The sequence below is a fragment of the Rhinolophus sinicus genome, chromosome 1 (genome assembly GCF_057876585.1).
Source record: "Rhinolophus sinicus isolate RSI-liver-muscle chromosome 1, RSI-T2T, whole genome shotgun sequence".
Taxonomy (NCBI): domain Eukaryota; kingdom Metazoa; phylum Chordata; class Mammalia; order Chiroptera; family Rhinolophidae; genus Rhinolophus; species Rhinolophus sinicus.
Window position 1 is genome coordinate 184,859,481 of NC_142501.1, and position 18,772 is coordinate 184,878,252.

General features: G+C 40.7%; 1 protein-coding gene across 6 annotated transcripts in view; it reads left to right on the top strand.

Annotated features, from left to right (window-relative positions):
• Positions 1 to 18,772, top strand: part of SGMS2 (sphingomyelin synthase 2) — a 154,833-nt gene that overhangs the window by 130,107 nt on the left and 5,954 nt on the right. For all 6 annotated transcript variants that reach the window (XM_074322676.2, XM_088792364.1, XM_074322680.2 and 3 more), the window contains 4 exons: positions 4,070 to 4,758; positions 8,538 to 8,655; positions 13,410 to 13,563; positions 18,065 to 18,231. In XM_074322676.2, coding sequence (XP_074178777.1) covers positions 4,304 to 4,758; positions 8,538 to 8,655; positions 13,410 to 13,563; positions 18,065 to 18,231 — 894 coding nt within the window. In that variant the 5' untranslated portion in view covers positions 4,070 to 4,303. The remainder of the gene's footprint in view (positions 1 to 4,069; positions 4,759 to 8,537; positions 8,656 to 13,409; positions 13,564 to 18,064; positions 18,232 to 18,772) is intronic.

Here is an 18,772-nt window from a genome sequence, read left to right on the forward strand (position 1 = left end):
GTTATGTAATATAGTCTAATATCTGCTGGTAAAAATCTGCTGCCCCCATTTCTGCTTCCTGGTGAAGCTTATTATCATTTTGTCAAATTACAGGAACAATCCTATTGGGATTATTAAGAGAAAATGACTAATGTTATATATTAATATGGTAATATCAAGTTCTTTATGGTATAATAGAGATAATAGAAATAAAACACAGAAGGAAAATGATGTGTTTTCTTGTAATTTGACGAAAAGACTCTGAAATTCTCTTAAGAATGAAAAGAGGAGCAGTAGTGGAGGACTTTTTTCCCCCAGGTATTAGAACACATATTACACAGTTAAAATGGTGATATCGGCGTTGAAAGAGTGTAACTATATATATTTCTAGTCCTGCCGTTGAAACCTTTCTCTCCCCAAAATCAAGTGGATGTTGAATTTTATCAAATGCCTTTTTCACTTCACTCAAGATGATCGTATCTTTTCTTTCCACATATAGTATTTGTATTTTATTACAGTCACTTCATAATTTGAAAGCTTCCTTGCATTTCTGGGATGACTCTAGTTCTAAAAATATACTAACAAAACAATGTCAGTGTACTAAAAGTTTTAGACTTTTGCATTTGCCTTCAAAAGGAAGATTAGTCTATCGAGGCCTTTAGCTCTTTAAATATTATTTAGGATAACTTCCAATATTTTGCAATGTAAGAGGACTTGGGAGGTTCATCATGTGTTTTGGGCTCTGCCGTGAATAAATGAACTAATGGGGTTGCCATCCATGCAGAGGAGCTATTGTGGCTTTTGTCACTGTTTCAAATACTTACTGGTAGGGAATGATCACCATAGGAATGAGTATGTTGTAATCATCATCTTGACAACAAACATTGCATCCCAAGGTTGGTTGACACATGCTGAATGTGCTTTGTATATTTAATCTGCTTAATGAAATCCCAAGGAAAATATCAATCCAGCTGCTAATGACGATAAATGGGCTTTGCACTCACAGAGTACTCTTACTCCCGGGAGCACAAAGCTCTTCACAATTAATTATTTCAGTCATCCTCCCAGTTGTCCCAAGAGGTGGGTGGCTGAGTACTGTACTTCCTCCTTTAAAAATAAAAAAAGTAACTAATTGGATTTTCTTTTGCTCTACATTCTGTGTTCTAGAACTGGGTAGCTACCTTATAAAGCCCATCTGTATGTCAACTGGTCGACCTGGGTTTTAAAATCACAATCTTCTTTCACATACGAATGCCAGACTTGGAGCAGATGTGGAGAAGTAAAGCTGGAGGAAATTTGGATGGCAGTTTGGCAAGATGCTATGAGTGGTATAGCCTAGAGTTAGTGAAAAGAGACAGGCAATGACTGAGTTAGTGCTTTGGTACCTGCATTAGAAATAGTAATCCGTGGTGTTGAAAGTTTGTTTTTGACAATATCCTACTGACGCTGTGGGGACAGAGTCCCAGAGAGCAGTTTCCAGGCTCTCGGCCTCACGTGGAAAGGTGCTGGCTCAGGTAGTAGATGGCCATCAGCTGCAGCTAATTGACCATCAGCTGTAAACAGTTAGCCAAATAGTCATTGATATAACTGCCGCGGCTGTGTTAGTTGGTTAGGCTGTGTTAGTCGGTTGGTTGGCAGGCAGAGAAGCAAACAGCAGGTTGCAGGTCGTGTGGCTCCAGCCTCCAGTGAGACTATAGTGCCTCCAATGAGACTAGTGGTATGACTCCCCTACCTATGGCTCCGTGGGTGTTCCTTTTTGGCCTCACCATATCCTGCGTTTTTATGTGAGGACCAGAGGTCCTGCAGACTGCCTCGCATGACAAATGGCGCAGCAAGCAGGGTCTCCTGCATGACAGAGGCTTCGCTTCATTATACTTACTCTTCCCACAGCGTTGTGTTACAGCACTGCAAAGAGTGACCTGTCAGTCCTATTTTACAGGAGAGGGACACTGCTCCTTTCTCATCCTGCTCTAATGTATTAGTAGCTGGGGGTTTTCACAGGGACAAGAGATATCCAAAATTCTTAGTAATATCTTTTATCTGGTCTCCATCCATCCATGATCCTCCATTTCTCTGCCAGGCTAACTTTCTCCTTGCTTTTGCTTCCTCAGAAATGGACAGTGCCTTTCTGTGGACACATCTTGTCAGGGGAGCAGGGACACAAGTAAAGCTGTGTTTTTATCTAGTGCTCACCTTATCCTTCTTTTTCAATATGCCATTCAGTCTTCTCAAATAGTTTTGTTGTTTTAGTTCTGTCTCTTCAGTTAGAAGTTAGACTGTGAGCTCTTTGGGTGAGTGTTCTGGTCAGTGTTCTCTTTTTTTAACTCCTTTTCATTGCCGCCACATGTCCCGCAGGACGGGAGCATTTAGGTGCACAATAAACACTGGTGGTTATTCTATTTGCCATCCACAACTGTCAACAAATACTGAGTCTGTCATTTTAACTTTTTTTCCTTTCGTTAAATAAAGGCTTAGCTGTCACCACTTTGAGTTTTCCCTCCTTATTTTTTTTTCCTCTGAATTTACCCTGGAAGAGAAGCCTTTAAAAATGCAAAGGATTATGCTTAAATTGTGCAGTGTACCCAGGCTGGGGACTAATTACAAGGTTTGAAAACCTCTTCAGGTGGCTGGGTTCTGTAGTAGGACTAAAATACTGCTTTCCTAAATCGAGAACAGCTGGGGCCGTGTTGCTCGCAAGTATAAAAGAGCTGGAGCTGGGGCTCTGTGTTGTGAAGAAGTTGTTGCTGTTTGGAGCCCGTGGAGCTTCCGGGAAAGGCACTCTTTCCTCATTGGGGTCGTGGTGGGTAAGTGCTTGGAGCTGATCCTCTGGGTGCCAGTTTCTTTTGTTTGCTAGAAACAGTGGTGGCTGCATCAAAATGTTACTAATGTACCATGTCACTTATACTAAATTATTTTATCCTTCAAGAAATAAGTAGTTGTCACCTAAATGAGATACAGCTAAGTCTTTGCCTATGTAAGGCTGTCTGTTATTTTGAAGGCTGTCGACTTTCCTTGTGTATGGTGTGGATCAGTGAATATAAAAGGATAAACTGAGGCAGTGCCATTTAAAAACTACCTTGAATGTGTAGTTCTTGAATACGTTCTGAAAAGTGGTCACTAAAAAGGTTCCAGATTGTGGGGACAGAGTCCCAGAGAGCAGTTTCCAGGCTCTCGGCCTCACGTGGAAAGGTGCTGGCTCGGTTAGTAGATGGCCATCAGCTGTAATCAGATGGCCATCCGCTGTGGCTGGGTGGCCATCAGCTGTTACCAGTTAGCCATCAGCCACTAATATAACTGCTGTGGCTATGCTAGGGGTGGGTTGGTTGGTTTGTAGAGAAGCAGACAGCGGATTGCGGATGACATGGTTAGCAAGCGTGGTTAGCAAGTGCGGATTGCAGCTGGCAAGTGCGGTTAGCGAGCTGGGTGAGGATTGCAGATCGTGTTGGTCCTACTTTTGTGTCTCGACCAGCCGCCAGCGAAAATATAGTGGTATGAACTCCCCTATCTATGGCTCCGTTGGTGTTCCTTTTTGACCTCACTATATCCTGCATTTTTGTGCGGGGAGTGAGAGCTGAGACCCTGCATTACACAGGTTTTTAATAAGAAAATAGAAAGTTGATTGTTTTGACAAATGCAGAGGGTGATAATTACTCAATGACTGTAATCAACTCATCACAGTTTTTTATTCTTTAAGGTTCATAGAAAAGATAGCAGTGTTAGGAAGGAATGGTGTGATCTGGGGAGATTCTAGCTTATTATGACTTCATGGTTAGCAACAGGTAATAGTATCTGATGAAGTGTTTACAATGTTAGGTCCTGACTTCTATTTAAAGAAATTTAAAAGGAGTTGATTATTAAAATGTTCCTATTTATACTGACATCAGCTCAAAAAGAGAAAAATTCCAAGATAAAACAATTCAATATTTTCTAAATAAACTCCATCTCAGCAGCTTTCGCTATGTTCTGATATTATATTTATAAAGCAAATGGCTTTGGTATTTGTTTCCTTATTTTGATAGTGGTTTTGTTTTGGATAGCGGACAATTGGACAAGCACAGTTTCTGAACGTCGTTTTGTTTTGTTTTTACAGGTGGGACAGTAACATCTTTCGGGAGAAGAAGATTGGCTTGCTTTCCTGAAAGTGGTGAACATACCACGGGTACCTGCGTGGGAGGAACGATAATCAGGTGGCCACCTTCTACATCCTGTGCTAGGAAACAGAAGCAGTTGAAGAGTCCATGTTGATCTTGGAAACAGCAGGATTAAAATACACTTCGATAAAAAAACTTTACCATCTCCTTTTTGATCTGAAGACTGGGGGACGATGGATGTCATAGAGACAGCAAAGCTTGAAGAACATATGGAAAATCAAACCAACGATCCTACAAACACTTACACAAGCCCTGCCGAACCTGTTGAGGAAGAAAGCAAAAATGGCAACGGTAAACCTAAGAGCTTACCCAATGGGTTGCGAAAGGGCACCAAAAAGTACCCGGACTATATCCAAATCGCTATGCCCACTGAATCAAGGAACAAATTTCCCCTCGAGTGGTGGAAAACAGGCATTGCCTTCGTGTATGCTCTTTTCAACCTTGTCTTGACAACCGTCATGATCACAGTTGTACACGAGAGGGTCCCTCCCAAGGAGCTCAGCCCCCCACTCCCAGACAAGTTTTTTGATTATATTGATCGGGTGAAATGGGCATTTTCTGTATCAGAAATAAATGGGATTATATTAGTTGGATTATGGATCACCCAGTGGCTGTTTCTGAGATACAAGTAAGTAGGTCTAACATGTTTTTTGGGCTTGCCATTGGTTTGTATTGAAGTGAGTAGATGTGTACTTGAAATTATCTTTCTTGCATTTATCTGATAAATGCAGCCTCATCCAGGCATCTGATGAAAGAAAGCAATCTACCTTTCAGTGTGCTAGAAAGATCTACCACACTGAATAAATCAAGTCACTATTCAATAAGCATGTGTGGAGCAACTGTGTGTGAAAGTGACAACTATGTAGGACCGAACAGAAATGGTGTGGTGGGTGATTCAGAGTTTATGAATTTAAGGTGCAATTCTGATTTCAAGCAACGTGGCGCTGTGGAATTTGCATGATAAATCAAGAGAACCAGAGTGTAATAACAGTCACTTCATCATGCTTGTGTTATTTCAGGCTCTTAACAGGTGGGGAAAGGAATGGGCTGGGGAGTTTTTCTCCATTACTCACAATGTGATGATTATGAGTCCACAGTCAGTAGCGTGCTTTGAGGTTCGCTTCTATTCAGTTCTCAAATTTTACATTTCCTTTTGCCTATTGGCAATCCAGTCGCAAGAATTTAAGAAACTGAACTGAGAAATGGGTGTGTGCGGTTTCGGTTTTAGATTTCTAAAGTAAATACGCCATCTGGTTTCCCCATGGCACCACAAAGGAGCTCTTAGTCCACTGGTTCAGTCTCCCTGTTTCGGAATAGCAGGAATCAGGAAGTACTAAGCCAGGTACTTTTGCTCTGAAGACACTTAAAAAGAGGACGTAACTCTGAAGTGGTTATTTTTGCTTTCTTGTGAATTCTATTAAAAATAAGGCCTCTCTGTTCCCCTTTTCACCTCATTCATCATTCAGATATTTGTTTTCTACGAAGATTCTAGTAATTCAAGTCATTAAAATATGTTTGATCAAAACACTGGCCGCAAACTGAGGCTTTTGAAAATGTAATGTATGTTGACTTGGTCGATACAATTCAAAACTTCAAAGTCCAATAGGATCTCAATATTAATGCCGCAAGGTCATTTTTAGAAGAGGGAATTTGTGCTATATTGTTCTTTCAATTGGTTGTTGCTTTGAGATTAGAAGAATTCAATCTATCTTTGCTAAAGAGATCCCCCCACATGCAAATTTGCAGTTTTGAAAACTTATTCTACAAACGACATTCCTAAGCATTTTCCTTAAAACATTTCTTTTAATATGTTTCCTTAATATGTGTAAGTAAAATAGCTATCAATTTTCTTTTACTTAGTACAAGAACTTTTTGCTGCTGAAGTTGTCAGTTATGGCATGCTGTCTATTAAACTCTACATTTGTTGAACTTTAGTGGTTTTCTTTTTCGTGTCTGGAATTGACACTGACTATAAGAGAGACTGGTTGGGCCAAAGATATTTGCATCTCCTCTAATTGTGAACAAAGTTGTATTCATATATGTGTGAAAAGAGAAACTTCCCAGGGTCCTGTAAGTAGCTGGTTTCCAACCTGAACTACAACCTCAATTTATCTGAATCTTTATCTAAAGAGTTGTTAACTGCCTCTTCGTTATCACCTTAGATTTTACCATGTCAAACCTTGTGGTCACATAGCTGGCCACATGTTTTAGTGACATCTGTTTCAGTCACAATCCATTATCAAAAACTTGTTGGGGAAATCCCACTAATTTTCTTTTTCACTTTTGAGGTAGAATTGGATCTTATATTTTAGTAACTAGTGGAGTAATTTTTATAACCTGTTTTGAACATCCTAGCTGAATAGGAAATCCTACTTGCATGCTTCCCCCCACCCCCAGCCACACACACACACCTTCAAAGCTATGGGGAAAAAATCATTGGCAATACCACATTTCCCTAAAAATAAGACCTAGCTGGACCATCAGCTGTAATGCATCTTTTGGAGCAAAAATTAATATAAGACCCCGGTATTATGTTATACTATATAAGATCCAGTCTTATATCAAAATAAGGACCCACCCCCTAACTACACAATAGAAAAGGAGCTGTTATATTAAAATAAGACCAGGTCTTATATTAATTTTTGCTCTGAAAGACGCATTAGAGCTGATGGTCCGGCTAGGTCTTATTTTCAGGGAAACACGGTAGCTCTTTTTTTCTAATTAAGGCTACAAAGTGCATGTTTCACCTTCTAAGTTAGTTTTCTGTTCTGAGTACAGCTGAACTCAGAATACTGGAATGAATATAATTGTCTCATAATAATTGCTGCTTATTACTCCACCTTGTCTAATAGCATAGAGCACTATTCAGCACTCTTTGGGGTCCTAGGGTTGAATCAAAGGATGAATTGTTTTTTTAACTTAACCAAATGGAGAAATTCAGTGCTGTTTGTCACCCATTCCTTTTCAGTGCTAGAAAAGGCAGGCTAGAGTAGCAAGCCTGTGAAAAAAAAAGCCTTGCAATAAATAAATACTTTCATCAACTAGCGAAGGTGGTGTCCCACTCTGTATTTTGACCCTGGAAACCCTGAAATGTTCTTAAAATAGTTGCTGGAGATAGGCATCTAAAATTATGTTTGTCATGATTCTTTAAATTAGAAGTCACAACAGTTACCTGAATTAGACCCTGATGCATAATCCATGTCAGACCACAGTCTTATAGAAAACTTAAAATATGCCATGTGCCTCAAACTGCCTTTTTTCCCCTGAAGTCTTTGATCAGTACTACGTAGTTTTGGAAGTTTGAGAGCTCTGAAAATGGGTTACCTGGAGTAATATAGTTTATGTACTAGGAAAATTACAACTAGGAATTCTAGGAGCTTTATGGATCCCACCCATCCGACCAATCCCCAGAGCCTAGTGTTTCTGGACCCACCGCCTAACTACACAACAGAAAAGGAGCTGTTATCTTCACCTGGAAGTGAGGACACTCAGGGCCCTTGATGCCCACTCATGTACCCCCGAGGCAGCTGTGCAGGGGCAGAGCCCTTCCCTTCAGAGGACAGTGTGCTCACGGTGACACGCTGGAACCACTGCCTTAGACTGAGAACATAGAGTAAAGGACAGGGACGAGTGTGAGTCAAGACAATTACCTCCACCTAAAGAATATAAACTGAAAAAGAACTTGTGGGGTGGGATTTGTTTCTGTTTTCTTTTTTATAATCAAGATTGAGTAAAATCCTTAGGGGCAAATTAATCTGTCTAGAACTTCATTATTAAATATCCTTCAATGTACAAGGACACTTGGAACATCTTCAAAATATTCTCTGAAAATCTCTAGTATAGTCATAGATAAAATAGTTGATGCCCAAGTTGTTAAAGTACTTTTGGATGGTCCCCAAATAAACCTGCTTATTTTATAACTTAGGTTAAATGAGTTGTCCCATTTCCCTGTGTGTCCAATTATGTAGCGTCCCCTTAGCTCATTAGTTAATTCCTCTGTGACCGTGGCTTGTACCTTTGTTATGTTCTCACGAGAGGTTATTATTCATGCAGTGAGTTGACTGAAAACGCAGAGCTTCACTGAATTCCGTGGCAAAGGGTGACTGTTTTAGGTGGTTTTCTAGAACCCTCAGTCGACTCCTCCACTGCCCACACACTCACTCCTTTTGGGCCCATCCCACCTAGACTTATCGCAGTGTCTGACTCTTCATTTCTGAAAACTGCCGTGCAACCTCTCCAAGGAATGGGGGTATGCACGGCTCAAATATAAGCTTTGAACCTGTGAAATGGTCTTTTAATGCCGTTCTGTATTAATTATTTGTTATTTTGTTGAACACTGTTTTTTATAGCATTAGGAACAGAAATAGCTAGTAACCTTGTTTCTCCCCATCTCTATTATTCCTTTAGGTCAATAGTGGGACGCAGATTCTTTTTTATCATTGGAACTTTATACCTGTATCGCTGTATCACAATGTATGTCACTACTCTACCTGTACCTGGAATGCATTTCCAGTGCGCTCCAAAGGTAAGGACCTCTGAATGACCATTTAGAGGAAATCAAGAGAGCAGTTATTGAGCACCTGCTCTCTACTATACATTCTTCAATGCACTTTTGAGTTTACTGCAAGCTCGCATATTTTCTGTTTTTCTTTAGGTTTGGGGGGGAAGAAAATAACATGTGTTCATCAAGTATATCTTTGTGCATAAAAATTTCACTTTCTGCTCACTGAAAGTTATTATTGGGTGTTTGCCTTCACTTTTTTACCTTCTCATTGACTTACTCATTTATGCATTCATTCTGCAAGTATTAAGCTCCTGTTAACTACCCGGTACTGTTGTGATAATAGCAGTGACCAACACACAGTTCTTCTCCTGCGAGAGCTTGTATTCTATTGAGGGATGACCACTGAGAAATACATTTCTAACTTCTCACCTGGTGATCAGCCAGGCGGCTAGAGTGAAAGGGACTGTGGGGCTGGGGATTGTGTTATAGAGGGGTCAGAAAGGCTTCTTTAAGGAGAAAGCATTTGGGCAGGACCAAGATGAGAGAGAGAGCCCTGTGGGTGGGATGAGAGCTCCAGGCCAAGGAAATAGCTCAGTCGTGGTAGATTCAAGACAGCAGGCCAGTGTGGCTGTTCGGAACTGAGGGTCCGGGTAATGCAGCCACAGAACCCATAGGGCCTGTGGCCATTGCGTGAATTTGAACCTCGGTTGTGGCAAGTGAGGAAGAAGTAGCTGGATTTACTTGGAAGTGAGGAGCCATTCGATTCGGGACACATCTGGAATGCAGGCCCACAGGATGTGCTAGTAAGTTAGATGCGGATCTAAGAGAAAATAGTCAAGGATGAGCCCCACATTCTTAGCCGTTGGAAAGATAGAGTGGCCTTTAGTTGAGACAGTGTGCGAATGGATTTTGAAACTTAAGCCGTCTTTACAGCTTCTCCAGGGAGAGTCATTTCTCGAGAGAGCTGTTAATCATCTTAGACCACAGTGTACCCTGTTTTATAAAAAAGGAAACTTACAGATCCTGTGCTTTCTGGACAAGGGAATGAAGTCTAACTTCATATTTTTACTGAACACTAGGCAGATGTCCAAGGGGGAAGGAAAAATAGAGTTGTTCTGAAGAAGTCAACAGTCTCCCTCACCAAAAATAGGTGTGGTTTGGAGAAGTTGTCATTTTCCAAAGCCATCAAAGCAGAAAGTATCTGTAATTAAAACAGTGTACATATTGAATTTAAACATTGGCTGATTTTTAGTGAAACTAAATTAAGGCATAGGAGAAGTTCAGAAACATAATAAACACTTCTAAGGGGTTATTGCTGTGTGTTAAATGAAGAAATGGCCACAGGAAAAAAAGGCAATCCCATCCTAGTAATGGGTGAGGTTTGCAGGGATGAATTGCTATGATTACAGAAAGAAAGTTTCCTCCGTGGCAGAGTTGCAATTTTCAGAAGCCACACTGGTAAACGTACCCCTGGACGATCAAGCTACAAACACTGTGGAGGCTCTGGCAGCATCCTTACTAATCAGCTTCCATGTTCAGTTGTCAGGACCTCTTCCTGACGCATAAGCAGCCTAGAGGCACCCGACTTACGGTTCAGGAAAACAAACACAATCATTTTGATAAAAGTGATGCGTTATATAGAACAGGAATCAGAATTGCAATTTGAACGTGGCTCAGCCGCTGGCTTTGAGCTCCTTAGATATTGTGGTTATAAGCCTATTAGATAACCGACCTGTCTCCTTGGTTGCTGACTGTAGAATGCCCTCGTGACTATAAGCAATGGCAGAACTGTGTACACTGAAACCACTCGCTGTAGGAGGATGTCAGATCTAGTCACTGATGCCTGACAGCTTGTTACTCACTGGATGCGATCACCACGGCAGCCATTGCAAGGATAAGTCCCTTGCTGAAATCCTTGGCTTTCACAGCTTTCCAGCTGCCTTCTCCCTTATTCTCTGGTTTACCTTAAGTCCTTTGCTTATGATTCGCTTCAAACCACCCACCCAAGCTTTGGTTTGCAGTCACAAAATTTGCGTTCTGAAAAGTGTGGTTAAATACGTTTTGGCCCAGTTATTAGGATTCACATGAAATCAGATAGCTTTTCAAGCCCATCTTGCCACCCATAAGAATGCTGGGCTGGCACAGCTACATTCCCTTCCCTGAGAAACCTTCCTTCTCACCCTGCTCATAGATTTCCAAAGGACTTCTCCTCTTAATCGAAGAGACACTGTAGATGGTTTCTGGTTTGTCAGTAGCCAAATTGAGCTCTGTTGTACCTCATTTATTTTTGTGGGAAATGTGTGTAGTGGTCACAGTTTGAGGAACCCTAAAGAACACTGCGCCCCATCTGCTTTGGCTGTTATGACTGATGCACCTCTTAGCTTTCTACATCTTCAGTTCCATATCCAGTAATGGCATAGGGTGGTGTCTGAAAAATGAGGAAAGTATTAAGAGCTAGACTATTAAGTGGTATGTGACAGGGGGTCCCAGTGAACTAGAACAGAATTAGAAACCAGTCCATTGATCCCAACTCTATTCTGCCCGTTTCCCAGTTTTCTTTCTATGCTTTTTTCCTTTCTCTCCCTTACTTGAGGTTCTATTTAGTATTTATAGTGGGTATGATCTGACATCTTAGTATAGCAATGACACGATGGAGGAATTAAGAACTGAGAAAAAACAGAGCAAGGGGAGTAAGTCCTTCTTCTGTTCTATGAAGGCGTATTGAATTAAATGCTCTGAGAGCTTACATGTGCCAGCACTGCTGAAAGAAAGAGGGGAGAAGAGAAGATGTCTGGCTTATTTTAGCTCCTAGTTTATTTATGCCTTTGGATCCATCTAACTCCAAGTAAAGGGACTGAGGGCTTGAAATGTTTCTGCCCTTCAAAAATTAGAGTATTGAGTTGGGGTGAGTGAGTGGATAACAAAATTATTATGGTTTTGAAATAAACAGTACTGTGTCCGTTTAACTGGGAACCTAGTGGTTGGGCAGAGTGCATATACCTTTTTATTTGATCTCAGTGTTGACAGTTGATTTTATCAACCGCTTGACAAGAAATTCCTGACGGACTGGTGGATCTGATACAGCACACAGCCAGATTCTATCCTTGGCATCAGGGCATATCACATGTCGTTTGCTGTACGCCTTTCCTGGGCGGCACCTGAAATGGGTCCTGCAGCTCTGTCCACAGCTCTTCCCTTCCTTGGGTGTGGATCCTTTACTACCTTGTAGATCCTCTCTTTTCAAGGCAGGATCGGCTATTTCTTGGCATGTTTAGTTTAAGGACTGTCAACTCTTGATAAAATATGTATGTTCTCTTGGTTTTTGTCACCTGGGTTTGTCCTTAGCACACTTTTGCAGAAGGTTAAGATTCTTTGAGACCTGCAGTTTCTCACCCTACCCTCTAATCCTGGGTCACGTCATTGAATATTGGAAAGCTGTCCAGATGCATAAGATTTTTCTTTTCTTTTTTTTTTTTTTAATCGGGAAAGTTTTGCCTGATATGGATGTTTTAGGCAAGGAATCCTGCCCCAATCCCTTACTCTACCAGATAGGATGGGTTTCCACGTGCTTTGGAGGCTGACTTAATCTCTCTCCTCCTACACGCTGTTCCCATCCATCCACCTATGCGTGTCTTGCCCTCCTTCACCACCATGCATCCACTTGGACAAGACAATATCTATCTTTACCACTGAACAGTTTAACCACTGTCATGGCGAGACTGCCACGCTTCAGGAGCCAGCTTCCCAGAAGCACCATCACTGAGTGTAAAACGCAGCGTGTCATACAGCTGTTCCTCAGGGTCCCAAATGAATAGTGATTAATGGTGTTCCTATATTTCTCTTCTGATGTGTTCTGTTACTTGATCTTATTTCTGAGTATCATTCTTTAATTTTATAAGAGTACTCACTTTGTTCTAGACTGATCTGAAATCTTCCATCTGGTCTCCCAACATATCAGTATTCCAACTTTCCATGCCTACCATATTGACCGACTCGGTCCACTACTTTTTCTTGAATGCTTAAGTTTTAATAGGATACAAACTTTGGACTATTGCCTCAAACTCCTGCCCAAGCCATCATTGTTTCCCATTTCATCATGGTGGCTTCTAGGGACTTCTACACCCAGTCTAAGGCAGCTCTTTCCTGACCCCCTGCCATAGCACATAGGTTATTTCTTTCCAGGATGTTTTTCCTGATCAGACATACTCATTTTTGAAGCTGCCAGAACCTCGCTAATCCATTATTTTCAAGCCTATTTAAATTATTTAATGTGTTGCAGCTCTCTTTTAAACTGTGTTTCATCAGATATTAATACTGCTATATGCACTCTTCAGGCTGCCCACTTAACACAAGGTCCGAATACACTGTACAATATTAGTAATGCGGTATGCAGCTGAATCAAATATTAACCATCCAAAACCCCGACTTCCCCTGCAAAGAGGGAAGAAAATAGCTTTGATCTTCTTTTTTAGAGCAGAGCTGTAGTGAAGTCATTGGTTATTAATATTTTTAAAAGCTTTGCCCGAGGAAGAACATCACCAAAACATATTATTAGTAACATCCTGCATAATTTAAAACGTGTCACTAAAACTGGCCAATACAAGGACTAAAACCCAGTTTGAGGAGCTTCCTCCTAGGATTTTTTTTTTTACTTATTAAGTTAAAAAGAAAAAAAAATGACAACCTGGTGACCTTTCTAACTATCACACAAATTAGGCTGAAACATGATTTTACCAGCTTATAAATTTTCTTCCTGATCTCCTTGTGTCATTCAGCTCAACGGAGACTCTCAGGCGAAAGTACAGCGGATTTTGCGGTTGATTTCCGGTGGTGGGTTGTCCATAACTGGATCGCATATCTTGTGTGGAGACTTTCTCTTCAGCGGTCACACGGTTGTGCTGACACTTACTTATTTGTTCATCAAAGAATGTAAGTAATAACTCATTCCCACTTCGCTGATTGTTGTAGTGGGAGGGATCCCTCAGCCCCGAGCCTTTATTCTATTGGACTTGATAGCTGTAAAGACCGTGTGTGTGTGTGTGTGTGTGTGTGTGTGTGTGTGTGTGTGTGTGTGAAATCACTTCAGCTAGTCATATGTGATTGAAACACTGCAGGCTTAAATGTGTTCCTGGCGTCTCTGTAACATTTAGCATGCTTCCAAAATGTCTCCCTCCTTCGTTAATGCTTCTCAAGGTATGAAAAGGTATTTTAATGTTGGAACTAAGAAGAACCATGAAGTTAATTGCAAAACAAATTGGCGTGCTCTACAGCCAACTATAAATGACTTTTGAGTGAAATTTCCTTTGCGTGAAACTTCGGTTCCATCACTCCATATAACTTAAGGTTTTTTCCTTTTTCTTTTTAAAACATTTCCTTGTCCCACTTTATTCTAATCTCATCATTTCCAGCTGACTTTTATGGTTTAATAGGCATCTTCATGGAACATTTTGCCAATATTGATCATTGTCTTCGTTAAAAAGAAACATGGAGGCAGGAATGTGAAGTATCTTTCCTTATTTATACACTTAATTCCCATTATACAAAATACTTTTATATCTCAGCAAACTTTAATGGCTGCAATGTCTTGTTAATTGTGGGCTGTATTGGGTTGTAGCTGCCTAGCCGATCCCGTTCTTGTAGATTTCTGAGATTTTGTATATTTAGGTCCATTATTTCAAAATCTTCTTGATGATGCACTGATGCTTCCCTTCCATTTTTGCAAAGCCGGTCAGTGATAACCTTCATCTTTTGTTCCAAGATACGCCATGCCAGTGTTTTTCAGGGGTTTATCTCAATTCTCTTCACTTGCCATGTTGTAGAGGAGGTCCTTTGCGGAGACCGCTGAAGGCGCCCTCTCTGTCCTCCTTCCTCTTCCCTCCTGTCTTGGCCTGTCATTAATCCAAACAGGTTTGGCCTCATCTAATGGCAGTACGGACATCAAAGTTTATCTTCTAGTGATGCAGAGTGAATTCTTATCCCATAGGCTGCCTGGGTTTTTAGGTTTAAGTTCTGTTTTAAGAGCACTAGGACAAAGAGTTGAGATTCTCTTGTAGTAGATGAAGTCTTTTTTTTTTTCCCTTCGGTGAGAATTATGTAGCTTCTGAATTGTTTCCTTTGTAAATGATATATATAAACTTAGAGGAGGTTGTTAAGTGTGTGGCCTTATCATACCTTAAGGTGGGGGGCTTTTTGTACCTTCCCCCTCATTTCTATGCTCACGCCTCTGGGAGGTGGTATTGGGAGGAACGCAGGTTTGTCTCTGCACCGATAGCAGGAGATAATAGTCTCTTCCTTATACTTTAGTGACAACATTTCTAATACCTAGGTTTTGGTTCAGGGGGTGTGGGGAGGCAGGTGGAGTGATTTGTGTTGTGTATGGATCTAACTGTAGCTCTTGCTGGGGGAAGTTCCATTTGTATATAAGATCAATCATTTTCTAGTCCAAGTGCATTTGAGGTAGAGGATCTTCTCTCTAATCTCAGGATCATAAAAAGCTTATAGAAGATGAAGATGGGGGTCAGGAGGAGTTGCATGTTAACAGTGAGGCCTCCGTGGGTTGAAAACCATGAAGTCCTGAAGAGAAAACACTCAAGGGAACCGAGAGTGAGTTTTAGAAAATAACTGAAGACCCCGTGATATTAACAATGATAACAAACAGACACAATACCCCCTCAGTGCCAGGCGTTCTTCTAAGATCTTAATATAGATTAACCCACTTAATCCTGCAGCCACCCCAGGAGGGAAGCACTGTTTTTCCTCATTTTTCAGAGAGGAAACTTAAGCATAGAGAAAGTGAGCGACCTAATTAACCATAGTCCACGATGGGTTATTCAAACTCAAGCAGGTTGACTCCAGAGCTTATGCTATTAATTTCTTGGCTCTGTTTAGCATTTTTGGAAGCCCAAGTTGTCTGATTTTATACAATTACTAAGGAATAATCTGGGTACATTGCTCATTATTGGTTTTTCTTTTACCTCAGAACCACAGCGAGGCAACTTGTGGTAATTTGTATCCCTTAACGAAGGCCGTGCAGTACCTAGGGACATTTTCTTCTCACTATATGCTTTTAGCTTGAGGTTTTTAAAATTGTGTACGCAGAGCACGGAAAGAATTATATTTTGTTTTTTCCAATCTTTGGTGAGAAGTAAAATGGCAAATCTGCAGTGCTTAATACAACTCAACTTTAAAGTCAGTTTTCTACATAAATATCCCATGCTTAAGCCCGTTTCCTATGCACTTAGGAAAAAACAATCACTTTCTAAATTATACCATGTGTTATTGTTCTGAGTAAGCAGTGGTTCCAGTGGTTTCTTTGAACAGTCTGTTTCTAGAATTAGATGCATTATTTATATATTGCTTGCTTTCCTGCCTTTTGATCAGTTTGGACTCTCTCCTTGTTTGCCCCGTTGTCATGAGTAGATTTGAATTTAGTCATGAGAACAGATGAAAACATGAGATCAGGATGATTTTGAGGTTTAACAAGAGAGAGCTTTGCACTGTCGTGCAGATATTATCAGTGGGGCCTAGGTTTCTTATAAAATTAGCCTGGAAATACCAGCCTCACTGTTAGTACCTTATGTCTTGCTAGTTGAGAAAACATTTTATGTTTTTTATCTTGCTACAATACAAAGTCCATTGTCTCTATTATTCACTGACAACTAGGGCTAGGATACCACACAGATAGTGGAGTTATTAATATTTGTGTTATCAATATTCAGTTTGATGTTATCCCTCTGGGCAAAATGAGAGAGCAGAGAGGATTACCATTTTGCCATTTCTACTTCAAAATAGTTTATATTAAATCTTTTCTTTGGGTCAGCCAGTGTTCTCAATTAATGAGCAATAGTCCCAGTGTGGTAGCATAATAGAAAATGCATTTTTGTGGGAGAGTAGCGCTAGTGTTCCCAAGCCATCGTAACACCTCATTTTCAATTCCATAGGAAGTAAAATGACCATCAGGCCATCTCCTTACTCCTTAACTACTTTCACTTTGCTTCTTGTGGATAAGCAAATACAAAATAGTTCTGGTTTACTCAGACATTTTGAACTTTAAGGTAAATACCAAATGACCTATAAGCAAAGGAAGCAGGGTTGGTGTGAGACGTTAGGGAGGGGTGAAGTCTGTGGTGCTGGAGAATGCATTATTTAGTGAAATCTCCAGATTTCTAAATGTTAGGCTCAGAATGTTAAAAATTGAACTGACCAGAGCAGTGACAGTGTCTGGATCTGGCCCCCTAGGCTACCAGAATAAAACTTACCCGGCTTTAAAATTTTAGGAATATATACGTTATCTGCCAGAGCTTAGTGTCAGGATGAACCAAATGAGAAATAATGAGTTGCTTATTCAAAACTAGGAAGACTTTCAAATGCAGATCCAGGTTTATTATCTTCCTGTTCCACTTGAGACCAAAAGAGCAACAGCTGTTTTACAAAAAAGTGTTGTTTTTTTTCATTTAAATGATATTTGGTATTTGGTATTTCATCTAAAGTTCTGGAAATGGATCCTTTGGCTATTCAACCATTCTTGCACACTTGAAAGTAAATACCACAGTCAATGGAAACACAATTAAATAGGAAATAAATTTCCGTTTATTGGATTGTTAACTTTGTGAGCTAATAAAGCTTTAAAATAGAAAAAAAATAGGAACAGTTATTAAAGAAAACAAAGGGAAGTTAGTAGAAATGAAGTCTGGTTCCATCTATCGCTGATCTGTGTCGTTAACACGTGTGTGGGGAGGCTGTGGGGCATATGATGATGTGTAATCTGAGGCGTGGCGTGCTCCAGTTCTGTCCTACAGCTGACCAAGGCCAGGAACTTGGCCTCACTAGGAAGGCTAGACTCCTTAAGTGCACGGGCCAGAATCCTTTACATAGGGAGTGTTTGATGGATGCTATTGGCAGTGGCGGTATAAAATTGCTGAGAATGAAAATATTGCTAGCCATTGTGCCATGTTTCTCCCTTTGGAGAAATCGAAGTAAGTTTCTACAAGACCTGAAATGACTCCTGTTCTCTAATTTCACCCCACCCCACCCACCCCTCATTTTCATTGACAACTACCTTTTCTTTTGACCCCTACTGTTTTTCTTTCTAGTGGGGTCCATTGTATAAGCCAGTACGAGCCAAGTCCAATCAACCTAATAAGAAATAATTCTGTTCTCTTCCTTATGAAACAGCTTAGCAGTGGGCAAGGCCTCGAGTCTCCGGAGTCACCAGCCTCCCCAAGGAGTGACTTTCAGATCTGCTATCAGTGTTACCCCCCCCCCCCCTTTTCCTTTCCTAACCCAGCACGTCCTGGACTGTTCCCAGGGACTCGTTTTGGGTTATTTTCTCCTTCTGATGACTTCCTGGCCTGATTCTACCAGGAGAGACTGTAATCTTTAAGTTCATCTCTGGGAATCTTATTAATGCAACGGTTTTTCTGCTGTCCAGATTCACCGCGTCACTTCTGGTGGTATCACTTAATCTGCTGGCTGCTGAGCGCTGCGGGGATTATCTGCATTCTTGTAGCACACGAACACTATACCGTCGATGTGATCGTCGCTTATTATATCACGACACGGCTGTTTTGGTGGTACCATTCCATGGCCAATGAAAAGGTGAGAGCTGGCAAATTACCCTTGGCTAATTGCTTTTCTTTAAATGCATTGGACCCCTTTTCATACAGTGGGGTTTGGGGTAGCTTAATGTGAAAAACCACTGTCGCCACCCACATATTCACTTAAGCTTATAGTCATGACTGCTTCTTCAAGAACGTCACAAATACACGTGCCATTTAAGGTTTAAAATGCTGTCTGATTATAGAGCACAATGTTTTACTAATTTAACTAATTTACATGAGAGTTAAAGAAGCATATATGCTAAATTAAAATGTGGGAACTTTCTCTGTAGAAGCTTTGAGATGTGGGTAAGACACTCCTTGCCTTCAAAGAACTTAATTTTGAGGACAAAATGTTAACTATTTTTGAAAGTCCGGCAAAATAAGAAACTTATAATAAGTGGATTTAGTACATCTGCTGGGCTCTCTGGCTTCCCTTCTTATTCTTCCTTATTTCTGCTGCCTCCTGTTTCCAGATGAGCTTTTTTTTTCTCCCATTCGTTCTGAAAGAGCTAGCACAAATGCTACCTCTTCTGGGAAGC